Source organism: Dermacentor albipictus, chromosome 6 (genome assembly GCF_038994185.2).
Source record: "Dermacentor albipictus isolate Rhodes 1998 colony chromosome 6, USDA_Dalb.pri_finalv2, whole genome shotgun sequence".
NCBI lineage: Eukaryota > Metazoa > Arthropoda > Arachnida > Ixodida > Ixodidae > Dermacentor > Dermacentor albipictus.
The window spans coordinates 34354275-34370664 of record NC_091826.1 but is presented as its reverse complement, the minus strand read 5'-3'; the positions used below and the strand labels follow the sequence as shown (position 1 = coordinate 34370664).

Below are 16390 nucleotides of genomic sequence, written 5' to 3'. Positions count from 1 at the left end.
TGTTGCAGCTCATATTTGACTCAAACAACTCAGTGCAGTTTGCCAGTCATATCCAGTCATATCCACTACTGATTTCATCATCCCCCATGCTACAACACAGGTAGTTCTGAGAAGATCACTTGCTGCTGATTAGCATATTAGTAATAAAAATAACTTAACCTCCGCTAGTTTAGGCTATTAACAGTTCGTTGTGCAAACTTATGTGATAATTTTGTATCAGTAAACCAAATCAATCAATCAAGCAAGACAACCCAATTTTCACTTCACATTTGCCTTTCTGTGCCTTTCCCTTACTTTCAGTATGCCTCGTCCAAAGCTTCAGTTCAAATCCAAAATCCCAGAGATTGTACCATACCATAAACACATGGTCATGTGACTTTGTAAACATGGTCATGTGTCCTCAAAATTATGCTCAAGCAGATATCAACGAAAGTTGGGGGGCTGGTGGACATATCATTGGCAGTAACTTCGTAATTTACACACGCATGCATGCACACACATACACATACACATGCAAACACTACACACATGCACATGCACACACAAAAGCTCTGAGCAACAGATGGCGTAATACTCACGGCAAGTTTCTTGACCTCAAAAGAATGGAGGGTTGCCGAGCACACCACCATCTGGGAGAAGGGAAAAAAAAATGCTGGTCATGCTCATGGACAGAGGCTTCCTTGCAGGTTTTAGCTGATTGCAAGTCAAGCATAACTCTATCCCACAGAGGAATTCAAGTAATCTCACAGACATGCTTCACCGAGCTCCCTTAGGTGCTGCCATGTTTAATCATGTGGTGACACTTCCATCACAAGGTCAAAGGACATGTAGCAGGGCAGAAGCTACAGTCAATCGAAGTAGGCAAAACATCATTCACGAGTGGTCACGAGTGGTACAGCCTTCATCAAAAATATACGAGTTATGCTTCACACTTTCACATCATGTGTTGTTTGGCTATGTGGTGCATTTCCTTTGACGCTCAAGACACTCCAGACCACCCTATGGAGAGCATGAGCGTTCTTCTCATTTCCCAGAGCGCTGGAACTTACGGCATACCACAAGAACTCTTCTCTTAAACAGCCTGTAGTCAGCCTAGCAGTCGCAGGCAATGCAACCCGTGTATACTTCTGACAAAAAAAAAAGTGTATGTCTTTTATCAATGCTTCTCCATTGTCATCACAAAACACTGCGAGCTGACCAGCTTTTGACACAGAGCTCTAAGTGGCAATACTGCAGCTGTCAGTCCACTAACCACAAAGCAGCCTTGCTCAAGTATGTACATACTGTACATTTAGCAGATTACTTTTAGCGCACTTATGAATACAGACCTCGTTTAGCTTGGAACTATCAGGATTCAAACTGACTAGAAGGGCTGCCACCTAGAAGTATTCTCTGCACTGTATTCTTACAGCAAAGCTGCTAAAGAGAATTTTGCAGATGTTTTTGTGCGGAGGCAAAGGGCAGTGAATGGTTAAAAATGCATTCTTCTTTTATTTTTTAATATAGAACACTTTCGCCATCTTCTGCGCAATTACAAATCTCAGAGCGACACACTGGAAGCTTCAGACAAGAAATTTCACAAACCAGTGCAAACATTAGGTTTACCTTACTGTCGCAACTTTGATTAACCTTCCTGTCTTTCTTCTTCTCTCATTTTATTACTTGTGATAGATACAAGTAATAAAATAAGATATGGTGGCAGAATTGAAAGCCATCAAGCAAGGTTTGACACCCTAGCTGAAATGCTCCATTACGTGAGGCTCACCTGCAGACGCCTTCCTTCGGCCGTTATCTGGGGTATCTGCCGGTGGATCCGGTTGATCAGGTCATTGTTTCCTTGGTTCAGCAGGCCGTCCTGCAACAAAAAAAGCAAGCAAGACATGGACAAAACGTTAAGCACGGTGCAGGCACCAGATGGCGCTTTCACTTTGGGCTGATCCACATAACATACAAAACTGTAGGTTTCAGTACAGGCAGTGGATCAAATCACTAGAATGCTTAACGCATCATCATCATCAGCCTATGTATGTCCACTGCAATGCAGGCCTCTTCCAGCGACATCCAATTACCTCTGTCTTGTGCTAGGTGATTCCATGTTGTGAATGCAAATTTCCTAGCTTCCTCACACCACCTAATACTCTGCTGTTCTCGACTGTGCTTCCTTTCCCATAGCACCCATTCTGTAGCCCTAATAGCCCACGAATTATCTGCCCTACGTATTACATGGCCTGCCCAGCTCTACTTTTTCATCTTAATGTCAATTAGAATATTGGCTACCTCCATTTGCTGTCTTACTCACAGCATTACCTTCCCCCACTGGCACTTTACGCCTACCATTTTCCTTTCATCGCTCATTGCAGGGTCCTCACCTTCTCAAACTTAGCCTCTAGGTTTCTACCCCATATGTTAGTACCAGTGAGGTGCAATGATTGTACACTTTCCTTTTCAAGACTAGTGATAAGCTGCTAGTCACGACTTGGTAATGCCTGCCATATATGCTCCAGTAAACTTGTATTCTTCAGTAAATTTCCTTCTTGTAAGATTAAAAGTGGGTTGAAGTACCTAACGCAGCTCAACTGACACTGACGGCGCATGGAACAGGAAATCTTCATCCCTGTATTCTCTGTCACCTGCTTTTTGGTGAGCTTCCTGTCAAGGGGTGTGAAAGGTCACAGCCAACCTCATGGCTATGAGCACATGGTACTACATGGTAACCACATTCTACAAGGAGAGCTGTTCTGCAGAACGCTACAAGAAACCAGTCCACACTGTTGTCGACATGTTACGTTTTTGCCACACAGGTGCATCCGCTATTTACACGGAGTGTGTTGAGCACATCCAGGTCCTTGTGTGCGACAAGCACTCTCTAGGCCATAATTTTTGCAGTGTTTGAGCATAAGCTTACAAAGTAACAGCCTTGTGTACCTTGCATTGCATGTACATTAAAGAGCCACACGTGGTCAAAATTCCTCTAGTGTCCCCCACTGCAGTCACCCTCATGATCAGATCACTATCTTGGCACGTAACACCCCAGAACTTAGTTAAAGCAATGTCTTTGTCAATGAAAATGACATTGTTGCTGTCTATGAAAACTTCGAGAGTAGTTGTACAAAGAGCTCAACTTTCTCGTGCTAGCTGTAAACAATTAGACAGGCAAATGTAGGCACTTTCTCCCAAATACTGTCCTCCTGCTACTTATACAAAAATCATCAGCAGCAAAACAAATTTATCTGTTTGCCATAAGAACAGTTCCTTCTTTAATGAAGCAAGCAATAAAATTTTTCTGTTGAGCAAAAGATCCTTTGCGACACTCTGAACATAAACTATATATCAGTGTAAAAATGAGTGTTCACGTACCGCTTCATCAAGGACGAAGAACCGCACCTGAAACAAGCAACAGAATCAATCACTTTTTGTTTACTTGTTTCCTTTTATTTTTCTTTCTTTATTTGCAGATGCTGTCATTCCTGTACAAAACATAGCAGGAATGCGTACATACAGCTTCCTACAAAAATCACCAGAGGAAATTGTGGCACTAGTGTCTATGATAGCTGCAGGGATGGTGATTCAGCCAGCAATGTTTACCTAAACTTCGTCCTTCTGCCTTGAAATGGCTTTGCGATTTTGCACATTGACCATTTTCGACAAGATATTGTGTTAAAAATGAAACAATTCACAATGTTTATGCATGTGCACGGAAACTTATTGCCTTCACTCACTTAGTAAAATATGCTTTCACCAAAATTTAGAGAAAGTTTAGTGAAACAAGGCTACAAGGACACCTGAAGCCACAAGCACAAAGATTACATGAATCCATTGAACTATGCAACAGTCCCACAATAGCTGAACAACTGAAGGCCAGAATTCCATCCCATAATTTATGTAGGAGGACCTGTGCATGGATACATAAATGACTATAGTACATCACATCATACAGTAAAAAAGAGAAAAGAAAGTTACAAGTTGGAGAATGGTTAGGTATTTATATGTAAACCTTCTGAATGACAGATTATGCAGTGAATCGCATAAGACGTACCAGAGATCAGAGCAAAAATGAAAACGTGGACAAAAAACCATCGGGCAATGATGACAAAGCTATCGACGAACTTCGTCGTGCATGTTAGAGAAAGAGCCAAATAACACTATAATTTTAAAAAAATTCTTATGTTATGAGGATGCTAAACATTGTGCCCTCCATATTTAACACAGATTGTCCTTGCTTTTATCCTATTAAAAATTTAAAATGTTACTGGGAAAACAACTGCTGAAACTTGAAGTGAAATGCATGCAGCCCTATGTAGAGCAAGAGTTAGCCATTTTTGTTGCATAGTGTGAGACCCCTGTATCATCAACAACGCTACACGTTTTGTAGGATACGTATGTGCTTTATTAAAGGTGATTATGAAGATTAACACATAGGCAGTAGTAAATATAGAACCGCACAGACTGACAATCAACACCGTTTCTAGTTCCTAATGACTTTTCAGCAAGATTGCTGTTGCTGCTTTCGCCTGCTTCAGAACTTTTCTGTACAAACTTTCTTGAGGTAAGTACCACTCTTCTTCACCATCAGAAGGCACCAACAGAAGAATGAAGGAGGCAATGCTTTCGGTATATGGCACCTTACGCTACCGCAAGAGTGTGGTGCCAGTATCATCCCAATTGTTTTCTGCATACTTTACTTTTTGCAATTTTGCACCACCTGATCTTTCAACATCTTCAAAAAATTCCCCCAACATTATTTATTTTTCATAAAAGCTTGACGCATTGTTCATAATATCGTAAAACGAGATCAAATTCTTAACTCTACTGAGAATTCAGGAGAATGTGCAAGTATGTGGCTCTGAAACTGGCACAGTTCCTTTAGTAGCCATACCTGCGTAAGGCTAAGCTCCCCCGTGCTGATCAGGTCTTCAAGACGACCAGGCGTTCCGACCACGATGTCAACCTGAAACCAACCAGCATCAGATAAAGCAAGGAAATCAGCCCAACTGACATGACCAGCAAGGAATTAGACAAGATTAGAATCAAGCTATAGCCTCCTCAGACCCAATATAGTCTTAGTGACACATTTACATAACATTTACAGTGGTTCACATTGTCAACAAGGCTCTCACAAACTAGAAAATTTAGCTGTCAGATGAGATTACATGGACACATATGCACTACAGCCCTATCAACATATATATATTCAGATAATATAAGGGCGCACATTTTGTTTTTTATAAATGCATACATTATGCTTGAACGTGACCTGTTGGTTTGTTACCTTTACTTTTCAATCTGGATTGCCACAGCATCTCATGACATTTGCAATGTACTGCAACCATTCCTTTTTTGTCATCTGTGAGGATGCAGTAGTTCATCTTTCAAAATACACATTTTTTTTTTAAAGGAATGGAACATAACGACTAAGCGCTTGATATAAACTGTTACTTGCATCTAGCTTCAGGTTGCACCAGAATTTATATTTTCGTTTTTCTTCTGGCCTAATAACGAAAAAGATAAAAGTAGATGTATACGAGCATGAACAGCGGGCCTGAGGAGTATTGAAGGCGTAAGGCTTCCTACTCAAATTACTAGAGGGAACTTTGGCGCTGAACTCTGGCGCTAGTGTCTACGGGAGCTGCGGGTGCTGTGTTTCAGCCAGCATGGGAATGTTGAGTAGTCTATGGATTTGCCTAAACTTCATCCTTCTGGCTTCAAACGGCTTGTTTTTACTTTGCAAGTTGATCACATTGAACAAAATACTGCGTCATAAATGCAGTGATTCACAATGACTATCACTGTCCGCAGAGTCCTACTGGTTAAAATTCATTCTTCTGCATTCAAATGACCCGTTGATCCACTGATGCATTGATCCATTGACGCATTCAAATGAATCAATGACCCAAATTGATCACATTCAACGAAATATTGCACTACAAATGCGGCAATTATGTGATTATGCAGGTATGCAGAGTCAGGCTGCCTGAACTTTGTTCTTCTGGATTCAAGTGGCTTTTCTGACTTTTTAAGTTGATCAGATTCAACAAAATACATATTGTGTTATAAATGCAGCATTTCTCAATGATTGCACGTGTTTGTTAGAGTCATACACTACCTTCATGGATTTAAGAAAACATGACTGCTTGAAAATCTAGGCCAATAGAGGCAGATAAGGCGTATTGAATAACGTCACACGAACGTCTGAAGCCACAATCGCAAAGATTACAATCCACGTACAATCTATCATTCCTGTGGTAGGTAGACAATTGTAGTGCCAGAATTCCCTCTAGTAAATTTTATAGGAAAATGCTGGATAGGAAAAGGTCTTGACTGGCAGGATGCCAATGTCATACCCCATTCCTCAGCGTTTCGATCTGCTCCTTCGCAGCGACACCTCCAATGACAAGCAGCTCCCTGCATCATCAAGGTCAGATTAATTATGTGACTGACCATTTGAAGGGAGGGACAAGAAAAAGAGGCAATAAACCAATTCAGATCGGTAAAACTTTGTTTCAACACGCTGGTTTCGTTAATTTTGAGATAAGAGGTTGATTACTAGAAGCAAAAATAAAGGCCAAAGCTTCCTTTCTCGAACTTCGTGCCCAGATCGCGGCGGCAATACGCTAATGTGAGCTCACAGGGTTCAATGAGCGAGATGAATTAGGGAAACTAAAGGGCTTAGTCTATTAAAGCAATAGCTTTCTTTAGCTATTTCGGCCATTTCGTATGGTTTGACAATATGGCACAATAAACAGTGCACACACCCAGTGACACAAGTTTTCTACTAGGTTGGGCCGCTAGGTACGGGCTGACTGCTCAACTGCCAAGCAGACAATATTATTTGCTGGGTATGCACCCGAAAAGACACCTTCCTGTTTGCGCACGTCGCTTTCCTAAGCATGCATATTCTGTTTTGCCTAAGCAGCCCTACTGCTTACAATTTCACACACCACCTACATCCACGGGTCTTCAACAGAGTGGTAAGTCTTGCTAACCGAGCCCAATACACCCGACTCCACTCAGCTGCTCCTCATAACAGCACTTGTCTGTGTCGTCTGCTTGTTAGACAGACAGCAGGGTAGTCTGCATCATTGCAGGCTTCGATGCTGTCTCCTGCAAGCTGTATTCTTTGCTGCCTACGTTAGGGTTGAAAGAGGATGAAAGATGGCGGCTGTTCAGCGAAGGCGGCAGCACAGCCGTCTAATGCATTGATTCAGAACACACCCTAACTTATATCGGAAAACGAGCTAGGCTGAGTGTTGAGACTAACGAGGGTTGAAGAGAAAACTTCGAGACACTGTAACCCCCTGCCTTATGTTTTCAGAATGAAGTGATAAAGAATTCCATCACTGTCAGAAAAGAACTTGGCTCGCTAAATGAAAATGGGATCAACATAATGAGGATGTGAACAAGAACGAGAGTGAATGAATCCTTTACCTGATGACAGGATCCTTCAGGTGCTTCTTAAAGCTTGTGATGCACTTCAGCGTCTGTTCGGCAAGCTCTCGAGAGGGCTAAATAAAATTTCAGAACACGGCAACATATTACTTTATAAAAGAAGAAAAAAAAAGCATAACAACAGTAATTAAAAAGCAGCACACAATTATCCTTGAGGGTAGAAATATTGCAAAAGCTCTCACCTCAATGATTATTGCTTGGGGCGCATTCTTGACACTCTTGGGAGCACCGACAGACGCTCCTGAAGTCGAAGATGGGAGAGAAAAACGAGGACTTATCATACCTTAAGCACACAATCCTTAACCATAATGAAATCGCATTTCACGCAGTAACTTAACAAATGGAAAGCAATCACTGGCAAAGAAATAGAAAGTAACACTGCAGCTGTTTCTGTAATACAGTGTTACAAAAACACACTATATTCTGTAACACCATACCATAATACTGTACATTACTTTACAGAAACCAAATTGGCACGATTTATTTGATTTGAGTTGTTTGTGGGGTTTAATGTCCCAAAGCAATCCTGGGGCTATGGATTAAGGGCTACGGCTTAATTTTGACTACCTGGGGCTCTTTAACAGGCACCAATGCCATCACCACGTGACCATCACCATGAACAGGCAGCATTGCTACACCTGGCTGCCACCAGGTACAATCACCATTACCACAATGTGACAATATACTGTATTGATTTGGTTATAAGGTGGTCCCGGTCATAAGGCAAGAATACCCAGTTGGGGCACCCAAGAAAGAGAACTTGATTATGTGCACTTATATACAGCAACATAGAGTAGCTGATGGATTATTAAGACTCGGTGGGAATTGCTTGAAATGCGAAACAACTGGAAGCCTGCAGAATAATTGGAATCATTGGTGCGGGTTATATACAAATGTTGGCTTGAAGCCGCACCCTAAGCGAAACTCACGCTGCTGTGAAGTCACACCTCAAAACCACTTCAGAGCTGCGAAAATTTGCATATGGTGTGGCTTTACAACCCCAAGTAATGTTCGTGCTGCTGTGAAATCACAGCTCAAGGAGAAATTCGCATAAAATTCAAATTTTTTGAATTCTCGGAGTGAGTTATTCAAGTGAAGAATACGGTACTGCCTCACCTGTCAAGGCTTATTATTAGTTGTTAGGATTTTCACTGCAATCTAAAATATGGATCGCTGGAAATGTGGCCCTGCCACCGCCCTATTGAAATACATGTAGTAACTGAATCTGTCAGCCTAGCATATAGGAAGAAGAATAACAATTATTGGAAAAAGACCTTGCCTTGTATTCGAATAAATACCACAAGTATGAATGTCTTTCCAGTTCACCCACATTTAAATGCTGCTGCTACAGCCAGTGATCGGACCCATGATCTTAAGCACAACAGGTCAATGCTACAGCCACTAAGCCGTCAAAGCGGGCACATAAAAGGTACGTCACAATTGTCTAGATACATGAAAATCTGATCAAATCAACGGCTTATATTTCATCTCATAGCATAGCAATGCATGCAAGAGCTCGTACTACACTGGGGACGTATTCTGAAACGATCCACTTCGGCGAAAGTTCACCGTCAGGCACACGCCGATTGGCTGGTTGAGCAAAAACGGATGACGTAGCTCACACGATTTTGGTAAAACAACCAATCAGCAAGCACCTGAAGGCGAACTATCACCGCAGTGGGTCATTTCAGAATATTGCCCTTGCATTATGTATCAGCAATTGCAGATGCACACCGTGATAGGAAAGGAATACAGCACAGAGAAAACTGTTACCTCATGTTGGTTTTGAGGACACTCATGCCATTTCTCATGCGCCCGTGTGCTGTGCCTGTGTCTTTTTTTATTTCTGTCCTTGTCTTAGCACGCTTTTTTGTTCCTTATACTAGGCGGCTTTTTTTTTTGTAAACATAAAATTTTAAAAGATTGCCCGTGGCAGTAGCACAATTCTAATCCTTGAGCTGGATTGCTTGAATAGGGGAGCTTTACTTGCATGAGAAATCAAAATGCATAACTGATTACTTTAAAAATTTCACTAATCAAGTTTTTCACTGAGCACTTTACAGCACACACCGCAATTTATGAACAGTAGGCGGTGAGTTTGCAAGGCATATTCACCTGTAACGAATTCTGAGGATGACACCAGTTTCGAGACATGCACAGTCAAATTTGCAGCAAAATGTACTGTTCCTCTACTAAAACAAATCCCTTTTTATGCATTGAAAGATCATAATAATGCAATAAGAGTGTATTTTGTCGGACACTATGGGAGTGAATGTCTCAAAATGGTCCCATTCTCATAATTCTTCCGGAGTGAATCATCTTGCGAACTCATCGGCTACAATTAATCAATTGCAATATGTGCCATGAGGTAACTAGTTTAATTTCGTGAGATTCTGTTCATTACTGGATTATATGTTTCAATTTCTTATGCAAATAATGCCTGCCTCTTCCAGTAATCCAGCTCAAGGAATAAAATAAATTGTGCAATCTGCCAAAAACAATTATTTAAAATTCTCTTCAGCCTTAAAAAGACATTAAAAAAGACAGCCAGTATAACTTTATATTTTCACCTCTCTGTGACGCTTTACTCAGGTCGACGCACCCTACTGCTTCAGTCTTGTCCTCCAGTCTTTGCAAGTAATGTCCAGTGGAGATAATGCCTGTCACACAATGCTATCTCATGACCTGCTTGCGTGGGTCATTTCTAATCAATGTTTCCAAGCAGCTTACCGCTCCCTTTCTTCACCTTTTGCTTCACGCCTTCAAACACATTACCTTAACTGATGACCTGTTCCCACTGGCACCAGCGGGCATCATCTGGGCCATTTTGGAGTAATCTACATTATGGTTATTGTGACTTAAAGGGGGCCCTTAAAAAAAAAGGTGGGGAAGAATTTGCAGAGGCAACAGGAGCGTGAAGGCACTTCGTTGTTTTAGGGTGTCCACTGAGCAATGTAAAACGGTGCAACTGTCAACTTTCGCTGAAAATTTTGTTCTACAGCCGCTACGCTGTTCGTACAGAACTTGAAGACACCGTGGAGGAATTTCTTCGTCGTTATTGCGCAAGAGTTGTCCTGGTAATGACAGATTCGACTCATTGCTAAGGGAGTTGAATTCCCTTGTAAGCATGCAGGCAGCCAACTTATCACTGGAAGGGTTGTTAGTGGTTTCTGGTCAGACCACGGCAGAAGAACAACTGTGTTGCCACATTCCGCTCGTTTTGAAGGGCAAGCCCACATATACCAAACTACTGAAATAAGGGCCGCTTCTGAATAACTATAGAGTTCGTTACAAAAGAGTTTGGCTGTAATAGAATGCGATGAGTGAAGCAGAGCATGTGAGGCCGCTGACCTGTGACTGTGGACTCGGCGATGCACTCTTTTGGTGCAGACGAAACTGCCACATAGCCATCCTGGTAAAAGAGGCAGATAAAAAAAAAAGAGCAAAATCAGGAGAGTGAACAGGTAGTCTTGCCCAGCTGTGAGAGCCACCAAAACGCCTCCACACTTACGAGTGGCGGATACTTGAAAGGTGTGGCACCAAAGTTGAACTCCATTTCGGCATTCTGAAAACAAAGACAGGAAAAAGGGAGGAAACATTGCCATGCATACACCACTTGACATACGGCGTTAAAATGCAATTTTTGTTTTCTTGGCGTACTGATTTTACAATGACTTTCACTACGCTCCCCCGCTGCTTCAATGCATGCCGGCAGTCCTCTGCGGACTGAGAGGCAACTATGGTAAGATGTGTTTTATGTTTGTGACATTTGCTATCTTATGCTATTTATGCAAATTACCTGCAGCACCTAACGAAAGGCGAACCATTTTAGCCCTCTAGATCAAAAGGCAGGAAGGCGAGAACAAAGATTATACAATAGGTGTGGGGCCAAGTAGATGCACCCCCCCCCCCCCTCAAACTTCCTTTTAAATTCACTGGAAGAAACCATAATGGCATTGTCTTTGGCATACCCTTAAATGTGACCTCGCACCCAAGCACATACCACAGCAAAAAAAAAAAAAAAGAAGTGTGCACTAGTGGTGCAAGGCTGGAGTGAGCTTGTGATAATGTAGCTTTTACGTGGCTTGCCTAAGTTGTTTGTAGGTTTTTCTAAGTTGTTGGTAGGCTTGGCTAAGTTTTGCGAGGTTGTGCTAGGTTTTGCTAAGTCATTGTCTCGGCAGGCTTGACGCTAGAAGTTTTCGAGCAGCCGCAGACAAGGATCGCTTTCTTGGCGAAGTCGAGTGTTCAGGCGCCAACTCTCGCGTTCCCTGGACTGAAACTCCGGATCCTCGACTCGGTGTCGCCTCTTCTCAGCCGCAGCTTTGGTGCGGTGTTTCAGATCAGCTCGATGGCGATGCATCGCTTCTCGCTTGGCACGACGCTCTTCCTGGTACGCCGCTTCTTCTTTGGCTGTCCGGACTTTCTTCGGTCTTCCCATGGCAGCAGCACGTACACACGGAGTAGAGGAGGCGAAAGTTGTGTCACCGCACCGGCTGTTCCGAGGCATGTGATGTCACAGCTCCATCTTACGCACGTGAATGCGAAGAGGCTATGCGGTTCGGTGCTCTCTCAGGTGGTTGCTAGGTAACGCGAGGTGGCGCACAGCTGGGTTGAGTTTTCTGGTAACGCTCCACGGTGGAACAAAAGCTTAAACAGCTCCGCTGTTAAAAAATGGAGAGGACTACTTTCCTCATCCTAGAAGCATCATGGCCACTGCACATATGCTCTGAATGTGATCAAATCATTGATATATTGATATAAAAAAGAAGCTAAGGTGAAAGTCAGGTCAAGGGTCATATTTTATAACGATCCATTTCATTTTTCAAACTTTTCTTACTGTCTGCTGCACCCAGTGGCCAACCGTAGCAATATTGACGTCCAAGCCAATGGCAATAGGGCAGAAATTTTTTTTAAATTTACCTGAACCATTACGAACTACTGACCCAAGCTTTAATCACAGTGGTTGTAAGCTAAATTGAGGAGGTTCTAAGTTCCATGACTGGATGTTGCACTATTGGTGATGCCACGGCAAAACGCCTTGGGCTACTGATTGTATGAGGCGGACAAGAAAAGGTCAATATTCCATGCGCACATTCCTGTGCACATTTTTGCTTTCAGCCAGTAAAATTGTGGCCACATCAACTGGGAGTTAAACCCTTGCTAGCAGGCTAATAAATAATGTTTCATGCTTAAGTGACATACCTTGAGGACAACAGATGGAAATATGGGGCACCGCTTCACGTTTTGTGGTATCTGGAAAGCTTCCTCAAAGACGGTACCTGCATGACGATTCAGATCATATTAATAAATTCAAATGAAGTCCTGCTTTTTCGAACAACCTAAATGACTGAAACAAAATAAAGCACCTCGTAGCTCTAGCAGAATAATCTTGTGGCCATTCCCGTTTCTTGCTTTTACTGTTCTTATACTGTTATTATTATTCTTAGCAACAACAATGTTAGAAGCATAATAATAGGGCTAACAATAATAATGGTGGTTGTTATGACATGAAGAAGAGAATACAAAAAACATGGATGGGTAACCAACACCGGAGGAATTAAAGCTTGCACTGAAACTTTACAAACCCAAAAAGTAATGCATTAACACTAAAATAAGTGTTTAAAGTGGATGCAAGAAGTTTTAAAGATGAATATTTCCTTTACTGCTCCTGATTATAATGTGTATTGTAGCGTACAAAAGTACAGATGCTAAGCCCAAGGAGATGCAGTGGCTGGAATAGATGCCAGTGGTCATCGTAACATGGCTACATTTTTGACTAGATTTCTCACCCCTGGACAAAGTTATCTAATGTTTGGCTGCTATTGGAAATTTCGTGGCTGCTTTTCTGTGCCTGGAACCTGGCATCCACGACTGAAAGAGCAAGCAAAGAGCCCAAATAAAAAAAAAATAAGCTCCAAGCTCCAACTGTAGGCACGTGCGGGAAGACAGTGTGCATGAAGCCGCCAGCCATGTTGGCTTGCCCTCGCATGCCCACTCTTGCATGCCCTGGCACATTTGGCAGATGACGTTCAACATAGGGTGTGTTCTAATTCTGGCCAGCGTCAGAGACAGTATACATGGACAGCTAAGAAGACAGCTTCAAGCCCAGCTAATGAAACCCTTCTGGAACCGTCTGGAACCATCTGGTGCGACGTGACGCCCTCTTGCGTTGACAAGAACAAGAAACGAAAAGCACATATCACAGCTTTATTTAGTTCAAACTTTGATGTGCAAACCTACGAAAAACACAACGTAGCTTACATTAAGCATAGAGGAAAACACAACTACATTTTCCTGTAAGCAGACAACCTTGCTGTTGAGTTTCCAAGCCTTCTGCTAAGGCAACGTTTCATTTGGACAGCAAAGTAGCCTGCATCATTTTTTACTTCCACACTGACTTCTCGAAGCTATCCATTTTGCTGACTTCATCAGATTTGGAATGAAACTTAAATGGACACTAAAGGCAAATATTAAGCTGAGCTAGATTGAAAGATTGTGTTTCTGCAATAACGAATTCTTCATTCGTCATAAAAACAGAGCTTTTGTTAGCGAGAAAATGACGAAAATTGAAAATTGGAGTAGCGTCATTTGTTGTTGACTATGATACCTTTTATGCATAGCGTCAACACCACTGATTCACAGAGAGCGGCCGCGACCCGCCACTGCGAACGGCCTCGCTCTTCTCAGTTTGCAACGGCCAAGGCGGCAACGGCCAAGCCGGCTCCGAGCAGTAGAGGCTCAAGTGACCATAACATGGTGACCTGAACCCAAGCAGAGCTACAGAGTGATTCAAACTGAGCACCTACATCCATCAAGCAGTACGCTTTGTATATAGAGCTAAATGAAGTCTACAAAAAAAACATTACAATGGCATAGAAGGCAGTCACGTGGAGGTGACGTGAAGTCCTCCGCTGTGGAGTGGGCAGTTCAAATTGAGAAGCAGCAGCGGGACCTTTGACCACAATATCCTAGGGAAAAAAATGGTACAATGGCATGCAGAAAACGATGATAGACTTCTAGATGAATATTCTATCAATTTAGCTCGACTTAATACCTTCCTTTAATGTCCCTTTAAGATGGCCGTTGTTCCCTTGGCTGCCTATTCAGCCGCCTGTGGCGTACGTTCATTGTCGTGAAGGTTGCCATGGGCAGCCACAACTGGGTCAGGGGAAGAGACTCTTCTTGAGTGAGAGAGGTGTACTCTCCTTCCCAAGCCTGGCCTTGAGGCAGCGCGTACTTGATCATTTGACTTCCAAGATCGGCATTGTGGGAAGACAACATGCACCAAACCTCCATCTTCGTCAGATCAATGTCGCACCCGCAGCGAGCCTCTCCCTTTTCCTCACACTTTGAACTTTATATGGGACAACACAGTGGCAGCAACAGCAGCGGCAGTGAAAATACAGCACGAGTATTTCTATAATTAGCATTGGAATAATAGAATGCAAATTTATTCTCCACACGTACCATTCTTGGAAAACTTGATGCTCCCGTTGTCCAGGTCGAGGTAGCAGCCAATCACATCATGCATCCCAAAGGGCTGCACAGGAGATGAAAACCACGCACACAAACAATGTTTTTGTTTTTCAGCTGCAAATTAAGCACTCTGCTTGCCAAACGAAAGCCACAACTTTCTAACTCCGAATAGTTGGCCAGTAGAGGCAATAGAATGAGACCTCAAATTCACTTACATGCTTGAAGGTTTCATGACAAGTACAAAAGAAATGCTGAATGTCACAAAGCATGCCTAGAAATGTACCATACATTCCTGCACCACAAATTCAAGACGTTTAACCTGCCCAAACAAAACCCACTTCTATCTATTGACAGATTTATTTTACACACTCCTCACATTATTAAGGTGCCATTCAGAGCAGATGACAGAAGACCAGAGCTAAATTTTAGACTCATTGTTAAGTTTCCATCACTTTCACAAGTGTACCATCAGTATAGTACAGTTAAACCTCAACATAACGAATTTCAATATAACTAAGAATTGAACTTTTCATAACCTCTTGTTCATAGAACACCATGTATTTAGAACCACAATTTAACGAAGTGTGTTTGTATGCGATTTCAATGGAACAAAATTTCGCTTCCCTCACAAAGGAATGCCGAGACAATAAATGGAAACTTCCATGGATGCAGATGGCCGAATGGTTGAATTACAAGTGGCTGCTTGCAAATGCACCTCTCAAATCACATGTGGCGCTACAAGTACAGCCTCCAAAGCGAAGCCGAATCATGTTTTGTATAAAGTCCAAGTGCAATAAGGTTCTATGGTGCCCCAAGCACTTGGCGCTTCAGGTGCGAGTGAAAGTGTGTGACGGTGAGGCAAGAAAGATGGTGGCTTCTCGAGTACCACTTTCCTGTGCAAGCAAATGGAAAGAGGAGGAGGGGAGTGAGCGTGCGGTAACGCGATCAAACGAGCGCGACGAGGGTGGGGGAGGGGTAAGGTGGCGCACATCTCAGCTGTGGCTGCATATGGCTGTAAGCACGGCTGAGCGCATACGCATCCGTGCACCCTGCTTTTGAGGTAACCTGCCTCATGTGTAAAGAGTGGGCGCTCCAAGAAGACTTGTCATCATGTAAGCTGTCTCACCACGCATTTAGTATTGGAGGTTGCGTAATATCGATTGTCGACTCGTTGGAGTGAGAGGTGGACAAAGCATTCGCTCCCAGCTGCCGGTGCTTTTCATGATAGCATCGTCTCGGTGCAGGCGGCCTTATCAGCTGCGGGGGTGGAGTACATGCGAAAGCGTGGATGGCTTCGCTTAATTCGTACCGCCGATGTGAAGATATCGTGATGCGCATGGCATGAAACTGTATCATTCATTGCCGAATGCCAAATTCATCTAAAATGATTTGTTTTCTCATACAAATTTGCATTTTTTCGACTGCCCGATAATTCGGAAAATTCTGCAGACCCTTTCTGTGTAAGAAA

General features: G+C 42.8%; 1 protein-coding gene across 1 annotated transcript in view; it reads right to left on the bottom strand.

Moving 5' to 3' along the window:
- Ddx1 (ATP-dependent RNA helicase Ddx1) overlaps nt 1-16390 on the bottom strand; it is a 43235-nt gene that overhangs the window by 17679 nt on the left and 9166 nt on the right. Inside the window, exons 10-20 of the mRNA XM_070540326.1 lie at nt 14914-14986; nt 12649-12725; nt 10958-11011; nt 10798-10858; nt 7629-7687; nt 7426-7502; nt 6342-6402; nt 4877-4948; nt 3358-3384; nt 1766-1855; nt 579-629 (exon numbers count right to left, since the gene is read on the bottom strand). Of these exons, the coding sequence (XP_070396427.1) occupies nt 579-629; nt 1766-1855; nt 3358-3384; nt 4877-4948; nt 6342-6402; nt 7426-7502; nt 7629-7687; nt 10798-10858; nt 10958-11011; nt 12649-12725; nt 14914-14986 (702 nt within the window). The remainder of the gene's footprint in view (nt 1-578; nt 630-1765; nt 1856-3357; nt 3385-4876; nt 4949-6341; nt 6403-7425; nt 7503-7628; nt 7688-10797; nt 10859-10957; nt 11012-12648; nt 12726-14913; nt 14987-16390) is intronic.